Raw genomic sequence first — 25,159 nt, forward strand, 5'->3', positions numbered from 1 at the left:
TCAGGAACATATTTTATAACAGATTTTCAAATATGAATACCTTCTCTTTATCTCATCAATCAACAGAACAACATCAAGACAGAGCAAGCAGCCACTGGTCAAAATCCACTGTTAATTTCCTGGAAAAAATGGAACAAAAAATGGGTATCAAGGCCATACCCTTCACTTATATCCCCACTAAATCTCCTGATGTATGACCCACGAATTTTTGCGCTTACGGATTTTTAAAAAGCAGATTGTCGAAACGTCGACCTACAACACTCCTTGGATTTTGGAGTCCTTTTCAAGAGGAATGGGATAAAATACCTCTTCCGATTCTACAAAAGGCTTTACAATCTTGAAAATTATGGTGTAGAAACACAGTGAAGAATAAAGGTTTTTAGAGAACAACCTCTGTATTTTACAAGAAAACTGCTTATTACTACATAGCAAATCTTATGTGTGCAATGCATTCCAATTTAAAAACTTTGGATTACAAGTCTAATTTAAAGAAATGATAAGCTAAAAATAATAACAATTGGGGGCGGGGTAACTAGAAAATTTCTGATATAAAAAATCATAAAAATTCATCAAAGCAATTCAACATACACATCCTATAATATTGCATCAAAAATATGCACGAGAATTCAGTTGTTTTTTAGCCTTTCTCTCACATTTCTATATACTAAAATTTCTTGCATTCTTATTGCAAGCAATTATTTTATAATTTTTTTTTCCAATAAATTACTTATGAAACAGTTACATATAGAAACATCTGATCTTATTTTAAAAATATTACATCATTTACTTTTTAACGCACTTATTTTCTTTTTCTAATATAACATTTGGCTTTATACCTCCTGTCAACCTACATACGTAGGTAAGGAAATTAATGATTTTGGGCCAAAAATTTGAAAGCAATACTCAATCAGAGCCATAGCTAGAGTTTTCAGCACCAAGGGATAACTGAAGTTTTTGTGTCCCCTTCTGTTTGACAAATATAGAAAACATTTCATTCTAAAATTCTGCAACATTAATTTGGCATCCCCTGGATGCTGTGCCCAAGGACAAATGTTCCCCTTTACTTCTTCTTGCCCCTGATATCAATTGTTAATAAGCATAAATTAGGGTCCCTATAACACTTTTTACTATTTTTACAGTGATGTCTGTATTTCAGTGTACATATGTGTGATGATTTTTTCATCCACAATAACTCTATATCAAACTCCCCCAAAATTCCTGTTTTCAGTATAAAAAGTTGATTATACTTTTGGTAGAACCAGTTAACCAGACGTGGTACTTCACATAAAGTAAGGTTTTTAATGGGCAACCAGATATGGTATTTTATTTTAAACCTGTAACAGCTTTAATGAAAAGCTATGTTAAAAAACAATCCAAAACTTTTAAATTTTAATATTTAATATTTTTACACCAATGAGAACAGTATATTAGATTTTGGTTACAACTGATACACAGGAAGTGATACTTAAAGCTTTGACAATATTTTCATGAAAAAATGTATGTACATACATATATCACATTAACTATGAAAGATGGTGATAGTCCTGCCAAAGCTGTGTCAATAGTTCCAGCAGAATTCTGAAAGAACTAATGCTTCTTTATTTAATAAACAATAAATATTCAATCTGCTTCACTTTCGCACTTTGTAGGAAGGCTTTTATCAATTTCTACTATTTTGTCAGGCCCTTCAATTTTACTAGAAGTTCTGTTTCGAATACAGTAGAACTCCAATTATCCGAATCAATTGGGACCAGACCCCCTTCAGATAACTGGATTTTTTCCAAAGAAAGGGTCTACTACATTTTAATTAATTATTGTATGCTGAAAATGGAAGGAAAAAAAACTATTTTTAAAGAAAAATAAGTTTTAATTAATTAAAATGAAAAGGCAACACTTTTACATACATGCTATGTAGCGTACTGTACGGTACTCAACAGTGCTGAAAGTCATTGGTTGCTGAACATCTTGGTCAAAGTAAGCTGTTTGACTGTCTTCATCCGCTTCTGGGCAGCCAAGTCGCGAAACCGCTTGACAATGAGAAGTTGCATGTGGTCACACTCAGGCTGACGCTGCAGCCACTTTAATGCAGTTTCAAGGCTGGTAAACACTTCAGTAGCTGATGGTTCCATGTCTGCTTCAACTTCGATATTAAGGTCATCTTCTTTTCGACACTTTCTTCCCCCACACTTTCAGCAAGTTCATCATCATTTAGAATTTGAAACCCCAGGCCTGAAAAACCACACACCATCCATTCTGCTGTATCCTCACCACTAACTTCTGAACATCCAGAAGTTTTCAAAAGAATGTTTCATAATTCCTCAAATGACACTCATTCTCATCTTCTCCTATCTCTTTCCTTTCCTTTTCTTGAGCTACTTTTCTCTTTTTCTCCTTTATCTTCTGTTGATTCTGAAAGCGATTCAGATAGTCAGAGTTTGGATAATTGGAGTTGTACTCTACTATTATAGTGAACTTCCTGCAGGTAACTGTTCTAATCTGTTACCATTTTCTCTACCATATTCAGCTGACCATATGGTGTCTGTTAATACACACCTTTCTTGAACCTAAGATCCCAAAGCATTGGGGAAAATATATATATATATATATATATACCGCTTGCTATTTTTTGTCCAAATTTTAATAAACTTTTTTTTTTTCAAATGGCAAGAAAAAATATAACAATATCAGTTAATTTATATCCTTATTCCTAATAACAAAAGGTGGCTTACTGACAATGAATTGGAGTTACACCAAATGAAAACACAGATGTTATGAGTATGTTTTTACTTCATAGTTATTCATAAATGGTATTAAATTGCACTGCTGGGTGGCAATGTCATGATCAACCTAAGTACTAAAATACATAATGGTATGATCCCAAACTTCACAAATTTGGTATTTAAAGCTCATATGTTATTGAGAACCACCTATCACATTTATACGTATTAAATGTAGTCTTGGAATTACGCTAAATGCAGTGAGTATAAGCTCATTATGAAGCTCTCATTAGGAAGCACTTATATATATTAGTCTCAATTCTCAATTTTTTTTTTTTGGTCCATTTTGCTTTTCTCTCAAATAACTTTTCAAAATAAAGAATGTTGCCACCAAATATTAATATTATGTATTATTTTTAAAGAAATAATACAGCAAATATAACAACATAACAAATATAAAAAATGTATGGCAACATTTAATTTAATTTTAATTAAAATTTTAGTTTGAGAAGAAAATATTTGACCCATATTGAAAAATGGTGTATTACACACGATTTTTCCCAGTTCTTTGAGCTGTTTGATTGCGAAAATGCAGTCTCACATAAGGATTTGCCAACTCTCTCAAATCAGGGTTGCCACTCAAACAGGAGAATGAAATTCCCTGACTTTTCCAGGTTTTCCAGGTGCGTTTCAAGAAAATTCCAGTCTATCCGCGTAATGTACGTTGGCTACGCTAAGAGGTAAATTATGGTATTACTTGTATTGTGTAGCAAATTCACTTAATTATTCAATAAATCCCAGAGGACATTTATTCTTAATTATTCTTGGTATACTTTGTTTGATAATTTTGTTTACTTTTCCACTTAAGAAACTTAATAAAATTTAAGATATATACATTGGATAACAAATGTATGTTTTATTTAATTATTACTCATGATCATCACCAGTTCAACACGAGGCTAATCCGGTCCTTATAAATCACAACGCAATGCTAAATAGTCAGGTTAGATTTTAGGTAAATTTAATTTGTGTGAGGTATGTTCTTAAAAAGCACCTTAACACTTGAAAACACAAATATAATTATAATAGTTCTTGTTTTCTCCATTGAAGATTGAGATTAGAATCTTCCCAATCTGGAATAAAATAAGGCTTTTTTTGCAGACATTCTGCAGCTAAACGAAACAAAGAAATCTATTTTAATAAATTGAGGTATTTTATATTTATTTCGCAGCATACGTAAGAAAAAATGGTACTATTCGGTTTTGAGGGCCGTAAAAAATCGCCAAACTATTGTTGATGCCAGTGCTGCCAAAAATAATTGCGGCAACCCTAACGCAAGAAAGGAAGTATAATAGCAAATAAATATCTAAGATTGAGTTTTAATTTAGATGGAAGGTTAATTTCATATAATACTTTTTTATAATCATAATTTATATAAATAAGGCTAAACATGACTGAATGAAGGATAAAAGTAAATAACTATTTAAGATCATTATTATGATTTATATAAAAATTGCTAAACATAACTGGATGGATGCCTGCATCGCTATTTCGCTACCGAGTTATCGCTAAAGCATAATTTCATCTCGTTGGTTGTTCAAACATAATTTTCAATAATGAATGATGCCTAGGTCGATGTGTACATAGATAAAGTTAAGGGTGTGCGCAGTGCCATTTTTGTGCAATTCTGGGATTTTTTTTAAGTGAAAATAGACCGATGTGTACATGGATACCGAGTATGTGCAATTCTTAACGCGTCAAGCAGTGTGTGATTCTGCACTTTACCCAAAATTCTATTGCAGACTTTTCTTTATGGGCAATTCCCAAATTGTTAAATCCATAGGATATCAAAAAAGGATTTAAAAATTAACCCAGTATTTCAATGGTAGGTATTTCAATTCAATAGATTTGGCGCGCTGTTAAATAAGCGCGTTTGCTAGATTTGGCGCTTTTGCACATACATTTTTGCTGCAATTTTTTTTACGGTCCTCAAAACGGAATAGTACCGAAAAAATATGTGCATTAAATTTCATGATGGTATGTCATCATACTGCTAGAATTAATTTCAAGATTATGCCAGAGAAAATTTCCTGAAATTTAGAAATATTATTTACTAATAATTAATAAATTTAGAGGGAAGAAGCATCATTAAATTATACGAATAACATAAAAATAAAGATAATTACTTAAAAATTGAATTAGAATAATCAACGATATTTTAGCGAATATCGATGACAGATTACTATTTTTTATTTTACTGCAAAATGGCAAGGTATTTATTAAAAAGAAAAGGGTACTTTTCCGTTTTGCCGGCACAAGCGATAAAGTCGCCAATAATGGTACAACTGACGCTAAACGGAATATCCTCGCTGGTAACCTTTCACGCCTCATTTTCAAAAAAAGTCGCAGCCATTTTTTATCAGATTGATTGTTTCTTTCAATATTGGCATACTACTACATAGAATTTTTACAAACTAGTTAAATTTTATCCCCTAAGAGAATTCGTGGTAATTAAGTCAATTAGAATGCAATCACACCGCTCATCCGAGCCCACCAGCGGCCGAGCGGTAAAGACGCTGAACACTGGTAGTTCGGTCCAAGGTTCGAATCCCGCGAACGGGCTGGCTGCATGGGCGTTTTCGTGGTTTTCCCCATGTGTAACGTGTATACGAGCTAGTTTCCCTTAGAAAGTCCTCCATGAAAGGCATCCCTCCTCTTAGGCAGATAGCCCTAGTGTGCTTTGCCATAATTAAATACACCACACCGCTCATCCGAACGTGAAAATATAGAAAAGGCAAAATTAAGGGTTAAATTCATCCATTCTAATGAGAATGCACTAGCGAAGTAAAGCACTGCGGTTTTACATAATTTCTGAGTAAGCTATTCGTACGAATTGAAATAATTCTTGCATTTAAACTTGTATTCCAAATTCAGATTTAACTTGAAATTAATGTAGATAATTACTAAGAGAATTAGATTTTTGTAGCGTAGTTTACATGAGATCACTTGAGGTCACGTGATACAAACCGGCGAATCAGGATTTTGAACCATGAAAGCGTAGTAAATTCTTAAATTAATGTCTTTTTACAAATTTATTGTCTTTATTTATTGGCTGTTTACAAAATTTTAAACCATATTAAAATGTTTATGCCTTCAAAATAAAAATTCTTAAAATTAACATTTGTTACCATTTTTTATGTGTATACTGTATGTTGTCGCCAACAAAGTCTGCTTGGCGAGATTTGCGCTGGCGAAACGGAAAAGTACCAAGAAAAGTTTAAAAAGATTTTGCAGTAAAATTCTAGAATACGGTAAGGCTTTGGCACGATTTTGAAAATTGTCGCCAAGACCGAAATGACCCGTTTACTGCGCATCATCATGTCGCCAAATCCATACATGGAGATTATTTTAACCAAAAAACGTCTATGCAAAGAATCTCTAATTCTTTGGTCTATGTAAAGAAGAAAATTTTCCATACAAGTAAAATGCTATTACGCCGCTAGAATGCGGAGGGAAAATTTGCCAAGGGATTTGGCGACGGAACCTGGCGGCCAGAATTTCCCTCTCCGCGATGTGTACCGGAAATTGAGAAACGTGTTAAGAAGAAACGTTCTTTGACAAAAAGAAAGCTACGAAAATCTGTTTTTAAATTATTGCGAAAAATCCAAGAAGAAACGTTTTATCAAAGGACGTTTCTTCTTGGATTTTTCGCAATAATCTTAAAAACGGATTTTCGTAGTTTTTCCCCCCCCTGAAAATTACTAACCTATGAATTAATTTACTTGCGCCAAAAAATATTTTCTTTTAATTTAGAGTTTAACTACTTGCGCTAAGACTAAACTTCAAGGTTGCGGTGCCGTGCGCTACAATATAGCAAGTGGTAAAGTGTCTCATTTACGCCGCTCCGCATCTGCGAGTGCAATCCAGAGCTGTAACTCGAGAAATAAACAATCTCGTTGTTAGGCGGCGTGTGCACCATGTTATTTTCATTTTTGCGATAAATGCTTATCGACGTGGTGTTCACGTCGCTCACGGTTTGAGACAAAAGCATCTCGACGTGCGTGGCACGTCTTTTTAGCGCAAGTCGTTAAAGAAATTTTAAACGATATTCATTTTATGAACTCTTGATAACGTGACCTTCGAACTTCGACACCGGTTTCGAGCTTTGGCAACAGATATATCAGACATGCACAGCTGTTTCCCTCTATGATGGAACGGAGCCACGTCTGTTGCAGAGAGGTTTTCCTTCTTTACAATACATATTCTTTGATTCCTACCTCCATGGTACCGTATACTAAGATTAAACCCATTTTGTTTTATACGAGAACAGGTACTTTCTTTAGTTCATGCACTGCACATGCGATTGTCGAGAATACTGGAAACCAAAAGTTGCGGGAAACTTGCTTTGCCTTTCTAAAAGGCAATCAAATTGGAGCTGCGAAAATTGGCTCTATGCCAGCAGACACTCACGTGATAGGCAATTCGCCAAAAAAGTTATCTCTTCCGACGTCGACGCAAAAATCGCTTTTTTTGGCGGGATCATTGTATCAACTTCCCTGACTTTTCCAGATTTTGACAAAAATACTTAAATTCTCTGACTTTTCCCTGAATTTTTTGGTCAATTTTCGAATTCCCTGACTTTTCCCGGTTCTCCCGGTTTTCCAGGTAGCGTGGCAACCCTGTCAAATACAAAGAAACCGTATTACAGGGAGGTAGCATATGCTTAAGATTATATTAACTTATCATTGAAATAAGATAAGCAAAAGTATTATATATATATGTAGTTATAACTTTGAAAAAGTTGAAACTGGATACTGTACATAAATTCACTGAACTGACATAATAATGACAAACAAAACATATACTGCTAAAGAAAATTACTGAAGCAGGTGATTTAGCAAGAATAACTAGTTGCAGGATTATATGCAGCAGCATATAAAAATTCATTTTTGAAAAGGACCAGAAAATAAAGCAAACATGTGAAAAATTATATTTTAGTGAAAATGAAAATCACTTTACAGGAAACTACCTTGCACCATTGGAAAATCACTACTACTACTATCTTTCGTAGATAAAAAAATAAGCATTGATGAATCGCCCAATAAGAATAAGCAAATAGTTTATAAGATGTGCGATCACTTCGAAAATGCAAGATGTCTACTCACCTATGAGAACCTATAGAATTAATCATGTTTTGGGGATTCTTACCCATTCTTCAAAGCTACATAATGTATCCCAAACATGTTTCATCTACCTGTATGCATTTCAGCAAAGCTTCCTAAGCATGTCCTAATGAATTTTTACAATAACAGCTCGAGAAATATCAAATTCTGTATAGATGAAAATTCCAGATAGTTCAGCATAAAAACAATGTAATGCACATTAGAGAAGCCAAATGTATGAGGAAAATTTCTGCTCTAAAATTACAAAAAAAACTATCTTATTTGCTATCAACTTGAGTATCAAAAGCCCATATTTAAAAGATTTTAACGTGGGAAAAAAAAAACAATTTCAGTCATTATGAAGTTCCATTAAACATGTACGTCGGCAGAGATGCCACCAATTACTCTCAATGAAAAATTGTTCTTTATTTGGTTAGATAAAAAGGCGATACAAATTACAGATATACATAAAAAACCTAAATCGATATTTCCCATTACATAACCATCGTCTCTCCAAAGTTGAGTATTCTGGCTTTTTTTTATGTCCATGTTTTGTAACTTTGAAAATACTTCACTTCATGCAATCACCTGGGCTCAATGCAGGCAAACAGGTTAGTTGCATGGGTGTTTTTATTGTTTTTTTCATGTGTAATGTGTATACCAGCCAGTTTCCCTTAGAAAGTTCTCAACAAAGGCATGTCGTCCCTTAGGCAGATAGTCCTAGTGTGGTTTGCCATAATCTATTAAAGCAAACCCCTTCATGCAGTCGAAAACATTAATCCTTTTTCAAAATGTGAAGAAAAATTAGAACTTATTTATATCCTTTTTTATAAAATTTATCTTAACTTAAACTGGCTTATCAAGAATTAATCAAATTTACATTAAACAAAAATGAACTTCTTATGACTGTGCTGTGATCTCATGCTTATACATTATTGGCACTAAATCACACCATTTGGAAAAACTATATATATGTTAATAATATTATGAGCTCTATAGCGGCACTACAAATCTCTCCTTTAGGAAATTTTTCGAGGAAAAATTTAGGCATCTAATTCACAAGATGCACTCAATGAGGTCAGATGCTGTCATGCATAAAAAAAAGACTGAATTGGCAACAATTTTGTTTCTGCATATTGGAGCAGAATAGGGTTTGGTTTCAACTTGTGTAAAGCTTGGATTTCTCACTTTTTGACCTGATAAACACACATTCTTTAGAAAAATGCGGGTCTTTCTTTGAAATGCTCTGATCTATATCAGGTGCCATATCAGCAGTCACCAATCACTAGCTTTAGGCTGAATTTGAATACCTCAGAAAAGAGAACCCCAAACACAGAGTTCTTCTTCCCAATATCTTTATACAATACCATGCAGATAAGCTACTAGAACAGGAATTATTGTCTTATGTGCACCCAATTCATGTACATGAAGGTATTTGCAAATTGCAGTATCAATAATTTTCCTCCAATGGCCATTCAAAGTTATCCTTGCAAAAGGGTTATATTTTCAGACCTTTCTGTATGAGCATTATTGATAAATAACAGCCATCTTCCGAAATGGTAGTTTGTGAGGGATCTTAATCAGGTTATCTTTTATTATTTCCTACTGACTCTATGATAGTGCAGCAATTACACTCTGGCTTCCTTCAATCGTATCCATTGCCATTCTGGCAGAAGTTTGAAGGAACATCTCACTCTTTATTTTGTTAATCAACATATATGAGTTAAAGGCATAACATTAAAAAAAAATAAATAAATAAAATAAAAATAAAATCATTTGTCATAATTTTTCCATTGCACAGCCAGTGTTTATCCATTTTCACACAAGTCGCACGTTTCTTGACGACAGGATCCCATAAACTTGAACATACTCTACTGCATGCATGCTATTCTGTTGAAGACAAGTCTAAAATTTTAATAATTTTTTTCAAAATACGATTGAAAAACAGTTAACTTACATCATTTTATACAAAAATTAAACTGACTCATTGAGAACTAATCTGGTTTACATAAAGATAGTGTTACATTATGTTTACCATTATTGCCGTTAAAACACACTGCTTGATGAGAGTTTCTGTTTCATTCAAATCTCAGTCCTATTCAGGCTTTATAACAGAGCTACAAATATCTTTCTTGTTCAATTTTATATTTTAAAAAAAGTTTCTCAAATCTGAAAATATTCCAATTACTTGAGCATTCCAGTTAGTTAAATGCCAGAACTGGCCTTTATATGTTTGCTGATAATTTATCTAAAAACATACCACCGAGATTTGTAATCTACCATCATATGGTATTGTAAAAAGCTGCCATTACAGCATGCAAAAGTAATAAGTGTGAGATAGCACGAAGTGAATGTGATGGTGTTATACTGCTTTTAAAGAATGATTTTCCAAAATATGGTTGGTTGTATATATATATAGCATAAATTCTGCCAATAAACCTAAAGAAATAACAGAACACGATCATTCAAAATTGTTAAGAAAGAGAACATCTTATAGATATAAAAAATGCATTCGGTTAAGTTAATATTAGAAAACTTTCAATATTTTAGAATGAACTTATTGTTTGAAACTGTGTGATACTTTGAGTATGAAAGAAAAGTAAAGTACTTAATTTCTACCTTTCATGTTCTTCACCCATCTGTCTTAATGGGAAAAGACTTTTAGTTACTCTTTTGTTATCATAACAGGTTTCAGAAATGCATGCATGTATGCATGTAAGTATGGATATATATGTTCATGTGGGCATGCATATATGTTCATATGTATGAGACTGTGTGTACATGCATATATATATATGCACATACAAACATACACACATGCATAACACATGCATACGTACATATATTTCTGAATGCGGTTTTGATAACAGAAGAGTACTGCCTTTTATTATATAGACATATTTTAGTAAATATTCTCAATTCAATTATAAGTATATATGAAAGATTAATCATTATAATATCATCAAGCTATTTCAAGTATTTTTTAAAATTAATTTAACTTTTAATTTCTAGATTTGAATAACACATAAAACAGGGAAGCTAAATTGTTCTTGTTGACCAATTTTTAAAAAATTCTAACTTTAATAATGTATGTCAGAAAACTGTTATTATTTCAGTAATTCCTATGATAATTAAGCAATATAATTAAAAAGTAATATAAGAAAGTACTGTAATACCTCAAAGTTACCTCATAAGTGGGGCTGATGAAAACTGCATAAACTTGAGGTCTAACTTTGCACTCGGTCCTATTTTAGTTAAACAGGATGAAAGGACCAAAAAGAACACTTTTCAGAAGAAAAGTGTATAATAAAGAATGCAATTTTCAAATAACAAAAATCATAAAATTTTTGCATTAAAAGTATGAAATTATTTTAGCTGCATCTTACCTAACATTCTAACATCTAAAGGATTCATACTCGCAGCATGCACTTTTACCAAAATGTCCATGGGAGAAGTTATCGCTGGTGTTACAGCCATTGTATTTAACTGAAAATTTTCAGGGCCACCATACTCAAATGCTTGCCATGCTCTCATTGTTTTTACCCCATGGGTTTGAATTAAACATTGGTAACATCTGCCTGACAAAGTATACTTTTTCAAAATTCGAGTCAGCAACATCCCTGGAATGAAATAATAAATTAAAAAAAGTGCAGCTAGTAGAAATTGGAAGATGCAAAGCACAGGAAATAAAGTACTCTTTATCAAAATATCAAAATATTCGATAATGAACTATAAAATAAAAAAAATCAAACCAAATTATTTTTATAAGATTTGCAACTTTTTTCCAGAAATAAGAATTAGAAAATTATATTTATATACCTCCCATACAATGACTGGATTCAAGACTTTTAAGAACCAGTTCACTGATTAATTAACCATTTTGCGATGGTTCGCCTTCGTGCGGGACGGAAGGGAATCGTAGGCAGTCACCGTACAGGACGGAGGTTTTGCATCGCTAAGCCAAATTTTATAAAATAAAATCAGAAAAAAAAAAAGTTTCGCTTCTAGCGTAGTAATTTTTGGTATCATTTTAGATTATTACTTGAGCTCTTATATATGTTAAAATCAGCACTTATTAAAATTTTTTTCTTAAAAAATTGCTTATCTTGTAAAATAATTTTCGGACGCACTATTCAAATTATTTCAAAGTTTTAATTGATCATCAATAAAATTTCAAATTAATAAAATAACACAATAAAGACTATTTACTGTAAGAAGTTACAAATTTAAAATAAAGACAAGTGTGGTAAATCTCGAAGCACAGAGAAGTATCACTTTGTAACTCTTAGAAAAAGTATCTCTTTTTAACTCTTTAGAAAAGGAATCGTTACTCTCATTTGCGTTCGTAAATGGTTCACTAACCATACGAGAGTATTCTTCCTCTGATAAATAGCACCTTTCTGCCATAATAGACTGGAGGTGAGGCTTTCTAAATTAAAAGATAAGAAACGGAAATATATCTGAAGGCAATGCAAAACGTAAAAAATCTCCGCGCAGTAACTCTAGAAGACCGTACATAGTAGATGAAAAGAATAGAATAAAAAATGAAATTGGATATAAATCAGACACGAGAATGTTTTCATTAGCACGCAGCGATTTAAAGAGCCCACCTCTGTTTACGCTTTCCCTTACCCCGCCCTCGCCACAGCTGATGAGTAAAATACCAAAGTCAAACAGAATATATCAAACTCAAGGTCAAGAACCTAAAACTGTCCTCATTTCAAAAGTAATGGACATAGGATGCCATATAGTGGCCTTCAGAAAAACATTCCACCTAAAAATGCGTATACGCATCACCCATCCTCTGAATGCAATCTCTACTGATGCATGGATGGGACGCCTGGCTGTAAGAGACGTTCTTAGGGAATGTGTGTATGGGACGCCTGTCCTGAAAGAGTTAAAAGAAAAAATTAGCTGCTAGGTATCATAAATTGCCTTAACAAATATTATAATTCACTGTCAGCATTTGGTTTGCTAATCTAAAAATGTTTGGTACTTATATATTATACTGTCCATCATCCAAGCAGTGCAATTTAGCACTCATTATGAATAAGTGTAACAGAATGCCCTGATAACAATTGCACTTTCATTTGATGTAACTCTGTCAATTTCTTGTTAAGCCACCTTTTCGTTTTTATGAACACGAATATAAACTTAACTGCTACTGTTGTATTTTGTCTTGTGTTTTGAAAAAAAAAAAGAGTTATTACAGTGTGGGATCTGCCTTCTGCAGATCAAAAAGCAGTGGATTATTTTATAACTTATGAGATCCTATCAACCAAAAAAGTGCATATAAATGGACACAATATGGTCAGATGAATATGGCTGATAAAAATGTAATAGACTGGAACAACTGCCTGTGGGAAGTTTGTAAAAACTTTCTTACAAAGCACAAAAATGAAGCGAGTCAAATATTAACTGCTTATTAAAGAGACATCATGAGTTTGTTGAGAAATAATTAGAAACAATTGGCACAACTCTGGTGAGATCTTGATCAACTTTCATGGTTTGATGGTACATACATAACTTTCATTGTTGACATGATAATACATAAGTACCAAATATTTTACTGATTGAAACCCACCACTGCTCATAATGTAAACACAAGGCTTACATGCTTCAAATCTGAGATCAGTCATTCAAGCATTAATGTATTTTATTTAGCTGACAAATCATTACAAGATGTAAAATTAACCACTAAAATAATTTTTTTTTTTTTTTTTTTTTTTTTTTCGCTTTTGCAGCTGAGGATGGTGGTTCGGTAAAAACCATCGAAACTAGTCCTGCGAAAATTTTGAAAATATAACGCGGATTTTTGTTGTTTGACTTCTGAATTAGTATTTATTCGGCGTGTTATTGTGTCTTAACATTTGAGTGTTCAGTACACCACTGATTTCTTTGTCTTAACCAAATTATAACACTGATTTCTTTATTTTAACCAAATTATAAACTTTTTAACCTTAGATTCATAATTTTGCAATATTTCACTGAAAAATGGTTAGGATTACTCCTTTTCTATAAGCACATATTTACATAAATATAATCATATAAAATTTTTACCAAATCGAAGTTTTTTAAAAAGTTTGTGAAAGAAGCATTAGATATAATAATACAAATATTTTATATCTTTACATTTAAATCTAATGATCTTATACTTTTACAGTTAAATGATTCATAACATCGGAATACAGTTACATTATTCTGAAATAATGTAAAATACAATTTAAACATATTTATTTTACACATCATCATTATGTAATACACATATCGTTAACAAGGTCGAAGTCGGTCATTTCGAATGTACACTAGAATGAAATAGGCAAGAAAGTACATGAAACGTAACAATCCTGTACAATTTATTTTAGCATCAATAGATAAGACTAGCAACTTTATCTACTAACATTTACACAACTTACTCGTTTGAATAACTCTTTAGCGGTATAAATCAAGCTTTTGTTTTGTTGCCAAATATTAATGAAAATAGTAAGGTTTTGTTTTTTGTTTAAAGCAAAGGCTGATATACAGCAGCTTATTAATTAAAATCACATCGTGCCTGAAAGACAGACAATAAATTTTAAAGCAAGAAAATCAACGTATTTGGGTTTAACAATTTTCATTTAGCTCTATATCTCAAAACATATATGATTAGGATATTAATTGTCTAATTATAGATATGAAATTTTAAACTTTACAAAGTGTGTGTTCTCATAGAAAATTATTAAAAAATACAACTATCACTGATTAAAATTATTATATTGCTGCTCAGAAAATAATTTGGGATTTAATACAGAAGCTTAGAAGTTTTCTTTTTATATTTAAGAGGGAAAATTGGTGACCGACTTCAAATAACATGTTCTCAGAAATATGCTATTAAATTTATCGTAGAAAATTACTTTTATATAATCTCTGCCATTTTCCTCCTTCCATGCATTTGTCGCTCAATCATCTTGTAACTCTCCTGAGAACCAATCAAAATGCTCCCATTATAAAATATTTCGAACGCAGATTCTACCTCACGGGAGCGTTTTTACGATAGCAGTACCGTATTTGACTGCCAAGCAATCCCAAGATCGAATCCTAAGATCGTTTACCATTCTCAAGGGCATACGAAACTCTTACGCAGTTGCACTTATCATCAGTGCAAATAGATGGCGACAAGAACAAGCAACTAATTACATAGCACCAAACGAGCTTACAACACCACGGGATCGTTACAGTAGACGCCCACAGAACTACGCACTTCCACTCACTAAGACAAAAATGAGAAACTATGGCTCCTACGTTAAAGGCTCATTAATCTCTAAAGGCTTACGTTAAAGGCGGTATGAAAACTGTGTTTTTGTGGTTCTCCAATCAACGAACGGACTGCTTTGATAGACATCTGTAATACGATGACAGAAGACAGACCACATGGAGATGAACCATGCTCAATTTCTATCCATGTGTTTGCGTAAGTGTTGGGGTCAAGTTGTAAAAGAAGAGCAATCAGACACCGCGTCTGGCATGATGAGCTTATTTTCAAGCTAATTGGGTTTCACTTCACCAGAGAACTCATACACTCTTTTCTCAAGGGAAGAAAGTTCTTCCTTCAGCTTGATAAGGACACTTCAGATTGCAAGCGCATCAATGCAGGCGTCCCGCAGGGCTCTATTATCGGGCCCGTGTTGTATCTGTTTTATGTGGCTGATCTATTCACTATGAATATGGACTACAATTACTATGTCGGATGTTACGCAGATGATACTGCTTATAGCAGCTGTTGCGTTGAATCTACCTGAATATTATTTCATTCAGTCGTTCTCGCCTTTAAATTAAATCTGACTCCATTCTATAACACTTGAAAAGAAATATTTTAAATAAACAAATACATTTCTTGCTTAAGAAAGCCAAATTTTATTTGCTTACAGACTTAAGGAAATCAAAACATTATTCTAATCTTTCTTACTGTTGCCAAACTACAAAAGCAAAACTCTGTTTGAAAAGGAACACAACGGCTGTTAAATAGCGTTAACAAATATAAATCATGAAGCTCACAACATACTCCTACCTTTTGATTCTCTTAAAATGGTGTATGAAAATCAAAACATTAAATAAAAAATAAAAATTTAAACTTTCTACTCAATAGATTTACATATAGTACTCAATATATTCACAACATAAGTTAAATAGTAATAGAGAACATAAAGAGAAGGTTTGACAGTTTTTTTGCCACATCTAGTTTTTAGTTCAAAATCAGTATCTTACAAGTCATTGTTCCTTTTAACATTTTCAGATTTATGAGGAATGTTCCCATTATCAGAGACAAGGTGCACAAAATGTCTTATACAGACAACTCTCCCTTCATTGTATTCTCTGAATTTTTACAGTTATTGTAGAAACGCAATATCCAAGATATTAGTCGCAAAATCTTTGAATACTTGGAAAATCGTCGTAAGTGCCATCGCTCGTCTGACACAGAAGTGTTAACTAAAGCAGTTTCTCTCCTCTTTCGCTTTTCGTAAACTTCTTCACTATTGGTTTGAATCTGAGATTTGGGCATTGCTTTAGCCACTCTGGTTCCTCCCACCATTTCGATATGAGTAGAAATCTTGGAGAACAACCTCTGGATGGGAGGTCTGCCGGATTATGACTGCCAGGAATATGTTTCCATGAATCCACTGAAGTGATACTTCGAATTTCCTTAACTCTAATTTTAACGAAAGTACTCCAATTATCTTCATTCTTAGTCCAAAACAAAGCGGTCGAAGAATCTGTCCAACATGTCGTTGGGACTTCTGTAAAATTCATTTCTTTTATAATGTAAGGTATAATGCGTGCTCCTACACAACAGGCTAATAATTCCAATCTGGGATTTCGCCAAGGGAGCAACTCTGCTCTTAGCTTGAATTAAACGAATTTTTACTTCATCACGGTTTTCTTTACGAAGAAATACAACTGCTCTGTATGCAAATTTACTAGCATCTAGAAAAGTGTAAAGACTTAATCCACCTCGGGAACCATCACAATCAATGTATTTTGGAATTTTAATTTCCGTATAATAAATGAAGATCTTCCATCCACAGTGAAAACCGTTTACAAACACTTTCAGGACATACCTCATCCCAGCTTAATTTAAGAGTCCAGCTTTCTTGTATTAGCATCTTCATGCATACAGTTACTGGGCACAACATTCCAATGGAATCAAAAATACTGTTGGCAGCTGAAAGAATATTTCTTCTTATTATAGGTTCTTTCTTAAAGGAAATAGTTTCTATGTTACAAAAAAGGATATCTTTATTTCTGTCCCACAATAATACAAGAACGGAAGGTTCCTTTTCCCTTTTACATGCTATAAGAAATGCTAGAAGATGGAAAAGAGCATGCTAGAAGATTTCTTCTGCAACTAACTAGTTTAAAATCATAATACAAGTAGGGCAAAAAATACGTTCATTAAGAGACTGTACTACAGTGCAACCATTCCTCTTTCATTCTTTTATGCAAGAAATTTTGACATCATTATTTTTAAAAAAATATTTTAGATCATTCTTTTTACACATGCAGAAATGATGAAGAAAATTGATTAAAAAAGTGTTTCTTATAGTAATAGTAATAATAGTAGCCGAGAAAAGGAGCAAAGCGAAAAGAGAAAATTCTGGATGGATAACAAACGCACTATTTCAGTAACAGCGAAACTTTTGAGTTTGGCGGGTGAGAAAATTCGGTAAAACCCTAGTTCAATTATGGTGCCGCGTCAAATACAGAATCATCCATCTGTCAAGAATCACTGCAATCCGTCTTCCAAGAATGCACTCCAAGTAAGCACGCCATGTTGGCAATGATGAGGTCGTGCAAGAGACAAATACTTTTGTATTATGCAATTTTTTAATCTCTGTCAATGGCCTTGGAAATGCTTGTCATCTAAAATGGGTTCGCATGTCACTTATGACACGAGTGTTATAATTTCGCCATTTCTGCGCTGTTTCGAACTGCAGTGATGTAATGTGGCAGGCTTTGAAACATCTCTGTTCGAATCAAAGCATATTTACTGACATGTGTCAATCAGAGCAGTTTTTAAATGGAATGGATACTATTTAGTATGGTCACGTCTGTTCCGACTTCATTTGATTTTGAAAAGTGGTTGAGTTTTGTATGCGGTGCTGGGCCGCACGCAGGGTTTCGTTTCGGTTAGGGATGCAACGTTGAATATTTTCGGGTGGAGATATGAATATTTTCTTATTTTATATAAGATTTCAATAAATTTTTATGAATGAAATGTGCCCATACCAGTACCTCTCTCTCCTTGCGTACGGCCCTGCTCTTAAGATTAATACACGTTTTCGATATGCTGTTTAATATGCAAGTTACATACACATTTTTCACATAAAACTTTTTCATTATTTTTTTCTGTGGATGATAAAAGCCGTCTTAATTCATAACAATTGTAATTATGTCAACATGTTACACAGAACAATACAATATGTAAGCATATGAGACATTATTTAAAAATTTATCCATTCACGTTTGCTGCATAATTCTTGTTAGTAGCTTTTCAACGGTGGTCTCCAAGCCACTACATGTAACTTGTAACGTTTTGTATCTCCACCTTTAAGCTCTAACGTTCTTCTCAGAATTTTTAATGCTTGTCTAGACACTGCTGCTTTTGGTACAGGATCAGAATTTGCATGTTCGGATTCCTTTTCCTTTTCACTAATTCCTTCGTTTTCTCTGATAACTTCGACGATCTCTGCATCATTCTTTTCGTTAAATTTTTCTAGAATTTGTACAATGTGTAAGGATGCTAATTCTTGGTGCAATGGCACAATAAGATTTCTCTAAGGAGTAATGCACCGGAGGCCACCGAAGCCAGGCTTTGGGATTTCGAAATTAAGCCTTGCTTCTGTAACATACCGAAGGACTGTTTTGAGTAAAAATATCTTTTCTAATTACTATTTTACTGTGTCAATAGTCAGAAAGTTTTAATTTTTTGAACGATATGGGTGATGAATTTGTGTGATTTTGAAGAACGCTGCAATGTCTTCGTTCTGAATACAAATACTACGCCATTTATGATTATTCAATTTATCTTGTATGATTATAAATTAAGTTCAGATTTTACAAAGATTAAAAGCAAACTACGCTCTCATCTCAGACTCAGTCGCTTCACTTGGGGTGGGACAACGTGTTTCTATAAGTTTATTAATAAATCATTTATTTACAGATATAAATGAATATAGCGCTTATAATCGTCTTAACTTATTTTATTGTTATCTAAACTTCTTTTTTATTTTTAAGAAGGACAACTATACGTTGTGCGTGTTAGTGACAAAGCGCCAAAGCTGAAGAAATAAAGTGAAATTTAAATGGGTAACAGACCCTGTCGCTTCAATACAAGGAAAGCCGATATAATTACAAAATCGGAAGCCCTGTGTAAAAGCAGCAGAAATATTTAGACTTTTATTTCATAAAAATAAATTTTTTTTAGACTGGTTATAAAAAAAGGACGCATGATACTAGACAAATAATTTAAACATCATAAAAAAATAATACAAAAAAATAGGAAAACAAATGAATCTCTCAAAACAAACTCAAGGTATTCCTGACTTTGGCTTAAATGTCAAAATGAAAATACTGGCTGACACTTGATTTTGAAGTAATTTTCAGTAAACTTACTAGAGGAGTGTAATTCAACTTCTTTTCACCTTAAAATTAATATTTCACCCGGCCTCGTGTAACAAATCAGATTGCCGTGCCTTCTGTAAAATAAAGCAATAAAAGTTAGCTTTGTAAATGGTCCATAAAATTAAATCTTTTATACATGCATAAAAAATATTACATACTTAGTGTTATATATATTTATATTCCTTACATTCTCGTATTCTTTTATACATGCATAAAAAATATTACATACTTAGTGTTATATATATTTATATTCCTTACATTCTCGTATTCATAATAATTATTATCATTACTATCGTGTTCATTGGTTATGACAATTCTCCCATTCATTAATAAATTATTATTCATTATTAAAAAAAATCTCGCATTTATTATAATTGTGTGGAATCGAGGTGACTTCCCACGGAATATAGAAATTTTACAAATTTCTCTTCAGGAAGACTGAAATATACAAATGCATATTTTACCCCATTAAAATAATGATTTTCAGATGTTCTGTCTTTCAGCGGATGTAAGACTAATCCCTTATAAAATGTCTTGCACAAATATATTAAAAAATCAAATGCTAAGCTTCTTTAGAATTTTTTAAAATTATGGACCAATTTTCTATCAACTAGGCTGGAAATATTTTAGAGAATTCTTTAAAGTTTTAGATATAGCTTCTACAAAAATGTATAGAAATTCCAGGGGCGTAGTTAGAGAGGGGCATCTGTCCCCGGCCGGGCGCAGAATCCAAGGGGCGCCAAAATGATGTTATGACATTTTAGAATTAAATGTTTTCCATCCTTAGCAAGCAGTAGGGGGTGCGAAATCTTCAGTTGTCCCTGGGCGCTGAAAACCCTAGCTACGAACCTGAGAAATTCTATAGAGATTTATGTAGATTTTTTATGAGAACTTGTACATTTTCTGCAGGTCCTATGTTCAGACCTTTATATGTGTATGCAATCAGCTAGCAGAATTCTGTTGAAAATATCAGATCCAGTTTAGAGAAAACTAGATCATGATTCTAAAGAATTATAGACGGATTTTAGTGCTTTAGTTTTCAATGAAAAATCTTGTAGAAGCTTTTGAGTGTTTACAAGCATTATAAAATCAATAAAATTCTGTTTTTGATTTAAAAAGTACGAAATTTTTATTTTGAAATAAAACTTTTTAACATAAATTTTTAAATGAGCTATAACATAGGAAAAGAAATAAACATTTTTGGAAGAAATGCGATTTTTTAAAAAGCGTTTTCAAGATCGTTTTGATTTTCAAAAATCAATATTGAAAAATCAATATTTAAAAAATAATAGTTAAATTGAATTAAAATAAAAAAAAAACTTTGTGCTTTCGCGGGTATATATATATAATTAACTTTAAATAACTAAAATCTTATAATTTACATCAAAAATTTAATCTTTAATCTAATTTTATGGTTTACGTTAATTTTACAAGATTTAGCTACTGCATTATATAAGAAACGATGTACAAAAAATGACATAAAATATTACATAAATTTAGATGCTAAAACATATTCACCTAAAGGATAAAAAAGCAAATCTTTTCATTTAAAATTATTCAACAGTTCTGAATAAAAAATGTTTATTTTTGCTCTGCTCTATATAGAACACAGGAAATTATAAACTTGCTTTAATTAAAGTTTGAAAAAAAATTGCACATCTCTAGAGCTTCTATGAAAGTTTTATAAAAATTTTCCATGATTTGCAAAGAAATGCTCGTGAACAATTATTTTCTGCGAAAGCTTTATAAAATTTCTTTAGAATTTTGTAGAAAAGCATTTCTAATGAGCAGGGGTTCCCCAACGTTTTCTTCCATCAAGCTCATTCGAAAGAATGATTTTCTTCATCTAAATTTCTTACGTTTTTCTCTACAATATAGAATATACAATATAATCGTCATGCCGAGGGGGGGGGAAGAGTAGTTAGCTTGTAGTATTCTGGTCAAATGCAAAGGGTACATTTACATAAAGTTGACGCAACTGCCGTTTGAGCATGACTTCTGTTAACAAGTTTCAGTTGCCTTATGACTGAACGAATATGCGCAGATTTTCTAGTTTTGCTTTCTTCGTATTTTTATTCTTTGTACGAAGAAAGGGAAGTACTGTAATAAAAAATTTTGGGTGTCATATTTCAACGGAAATATCCACTTCGACCTCTCTCGGATCCATTTGAACGATATTTTTGCGTGACACCCGAACGTACGGACAGAATAAAGACTTGTTTTTGCCAAAACTGATTGTAAAATTGATTTAAAAATGGATTCAGAGGAATTTTGTTTTCTAGACGTCTGTACGTAGGTAATTATGTATATATCATGCATAGCTCAAAAAAAGAGTAGCCGTAGAACGTTCAAATTTTGTTTATGCGACAACTATAACATGCAGTCATGCACCTCCCGTTTTGGTTGCAGTCGGTGCCGCCGATATACATTGCCCTCCAAAAGTTAAGGAACAAAATGTCTTTGGTGTCTAATTTGAGAATGAAGCAGCGGACATGTTCACTAAACAGTTCTTTAATAAATGTGACGTAGAATGCTTCTTAAGATCAACGCAAACATGAATTACAAAAAAAAAAAAAAAAAAAAAAAAAAAAAAAAAAAAAAAAATTGCACTCTTGGCAGAGAAATCCAGTTTTGGAGAAACAGTATATCACAGGTTTTCGAGGAAAAAGTGGTGGTAACGTTACACAAATGGGTTCTGAAAAAGAATGTGTTCACTCCTAGCTGCAATACATTAGCGGGCAGCGACGTTCCATGCTGTCAATTAAGTTTTCGGTTAGTGAAATGGGAAGCAGCGACCAGACACTGAGTAATTCTTGTTCAAGCTCACAAAACACCTTTAAAGCAGCAGCCTGTCTCCAAGGTCGTCTCAAAGATATTCTGTTGGATTGAGGTCTGTGGATTAAGCTGGCCATTCCACCCGTTCCATACCGTGATCATCAAGATATTCTTTATCAACCCGAGGTCGATGTGTCCGCGCATTTTTGTTCATCAGAAGAAATCCAGGACAAATAGCAGCGGCATATGGCCTGATATATTGATAAAGGATCTGGTCTCGATATCTCACACCGGTCAAAGTTCCTTTATGGAACACATGCAGATTAGTGTGACCATCGAGAGGTAAGCCAGCTCAAACCATTATTCCATCATCTCTGTAACTTTGTCATTTCACAATGTGGGATTGGTTGTATCTGTCGCGTTGTTCCCTCCAGATCAGCTGACGACCTGAATTACTCTCCAATGTGAACCTGGATTCTTCTGTGAAGAGAACAGGAAAGCATCGTTGAGTGGTCCAGGAGACGTGTTCTCCTGGTCAGCATAAGCGGGCAGCTCTGTGTCCTGGAGGCAAGGGGACACAAAAAACTGTTCGTCTCACATACAGGCCTGTATTGTGCATGCGTCAGCGCACTGTGTAGCACTGTAGTAGCTGTGACCAATAAATGATCTACCATGAGCTCTGAAGGCTTTTTCCTTCAGGCCGAAAGTTCTAAATAACGGTCTCCCGCAGGTGCTGTAACTCTTGGTCTGCCTGGAAAATGTCTTCTAGACATAGCATCCTCGGATTCAAAATGATTCCATAGTCGCCGCGAGAGACATTGAGACATCTAGGAACATTAGCTTGTGAAATTCCCATTTCCATCAATCTGATCGCCCGCTATCTCAACTAATCGGGTAAACGACTTCTCCAGGACACTGATAGACTCTCCTGGATATTTTCAACGAAATTACTAATAAAAATTAAATATCAACACTTTTGAAAAAAACTTACAATTTTTGCATTTTTATCTCCAACTCTTACATAAGTATTCATTTCTAAAAATAAAAGTGCTAGCTACTGTTGTTGCATATATTTTCTTAAACTTTGATACTATCATGAATATAAATTGGGAGTTTGAATGTTACTGACATTTTTGTAATGATGAGCTTTGAAAAACACGATATTCCTTAACTTTTGAAGGGCATTGTATATATATATATATCAACTCTGTTACGCTGTTTGATGAGCTCAGTTTTTTATTTTCTTATATGTTGCTAAATTATGCATCTTTTGATTATTTAAAGTGATTGAATTATGTTGTTCTTATGCTCCGGTTAAGGTTTCTATGCCTTTAGTTAATTTGCATGCAATAGTTGTAGAATTATCAACAATTTAAAAGTTTAAGTTAAGCCTATCGAGAGCACCATTTATTTACAATTGAAACTTTCAGTAGAATAGGGAATGAAGTCAATTTGTGTACCAATTTCTGTTTTTTTTTGGCCGAGGCTGACCAAAAGTAAACTTTCAGTTATGTGCACCGAAAAATCTGTCTTTCTGCCCGCTTGCGGAATTGCTTGTTTCTGAGAAGAAATTCTAATTTTAGTTGTAATTTTTTTTTTTTTTTTTTTTTTTTTTACTGTGTCTGGCGTTTTAGGTTTTTCTGTGTTTTGCTATTTTTAATAAAGGTGCTTTGAGATTTTACTTATTTTTGCCATGCGCGAAGTGAGAACTGAATTAATTGAATGAGAAATGTATTTCAAATGAAATTCGAGGAAATAAGTTTAAATGAAATGCAGCAAAAATGTTCATAACTTAATAGGCCGTTAAAGGAAGTCATGTGGTCCAAATTAGATATATTTGTTTTTGTTTAAATGTTTGAAATAAAGAATATCATACATTTCCTTGTATAAGGGGCGAGGTTTTGTAGTCCACTTATATATGAGTTCCAAATGATTTACAAATAATTCGATCTTGAAAACAACATTATAGGTTAAATAATTGAAATAAAAATTTTGTTTGTTTTATTTAATCTTAATTCAGTAAAGACCCTCGTAACCGCCCATTAACATGCAGTATCAAATTAGCGACTTTTGAAAGTCTAGATTTAAATTCAAAATTTAGGCCTATGAGATAAAAATATGTAATGGGCTAACAATAGTGGAAAACACTTGAATTATATTTCTGCCTACCAACATATCAAGCTTTAGCCAATTAGTGAATTAAGGAATCACTCAGAATATAAAGATGAACTACCGATTTCTTTTTATGTTGTCATGTATAAATTTTGTAATGACCACGATTTTCAAAACAATTCACTCTGAAAGACGCTATATCTACTTCGACTCTTTTTATGACGATGAGCATTACTTGATCTCTTTTTTTGATGTAAATCGTAATCTATGATCATGTTGGCAGATGACGAATGGAGCGATTAAGATTCTCTTAATTTTAAAACACGTGGCACTCGTGTTAAATATCTTGTATTTATTTATTGCATATTAGGGTAAGATTAGTGTTAGTGAAGAGGAGATGCAGGCCTGGTTGTATATAGAGAACTTTGTCAATGTAACGAAGCCTTCTTAAACAGAAGCTGAGTTATCGGGTCGTGATGTCACAAATTGGTGACTAACAATCGCCGTTGGTCATCCACTTCCTGCCGTTGGTCAGCTATAATATGTATATATAGAGAGATGAAAATATATATTTTCAATTCATTCGCGGATATAATACTGGAAACATATTCATATGTACATTATAAATTATAAAAGTACATTATAAATTATTAATTTTTGTATGCTGTTACTATAACAATTAAAATAGCGCTTTCAGGTGACAGTTGACTTAAAGTAAGTAACAATAATGAAAAG

At 32.9% G+C, this 25,159-nt stretch overlaps 1 protein-coding gene across 2 annotated transcripts in view; it reads right to left on the reverse strand.

Moving 5' to 3' along the window:
• LOC118179823 (NAD(P)H oxidoreductase RTN4IP1, mitochondrial-like) overlaps positions 1 to 14,448 on the reverse strand; it is a 91,668-nt gene extending 77,220 nt beyond the window's left edge. Inside the window, exons 1-2 of one of the 2 annotated variants that reach the window (XM_085820620.1) lie at positions 14,296 to 14,448; positions 11,266 to 11,499 (exon numbers count right to left, since the gene is read on the reverse strand). In XM_085820620.1, the coding sequence (XP_085676746.1) occupies positions 11,266 to 11,497 (232 nt within the window). In that variant the 5' untranslated portion in view covers positions 11,498 to 11,499; positions 14,296 to 14,448. The remainder of the gene's footprint in view (positions 1 to 11,265; positions 11,500 to 14,295) is intronic. The other variant, XM_085820619.1, reaches the window with a different exon arrangement.
• Between the last annotated feature and the right edge of the window lie 10,711 nt (positions 14,449 to 25,159).

This window comes from Stegodyphus dumicola, chromosome 7 (assembly GCF_044657685.1).
Source record: "Stegodyphus dumicola isolate Sdum_Otavi_A_Nest chromosome 7, ASM4465768v1".
NCBI classification, from domain to species: domain Eukaryota; kingdom Metazoa; phylum Arthropoda; class Arachnida; order Araneae; family Eresidae; genus Stegodyphus; species Stegodyphus dumicola.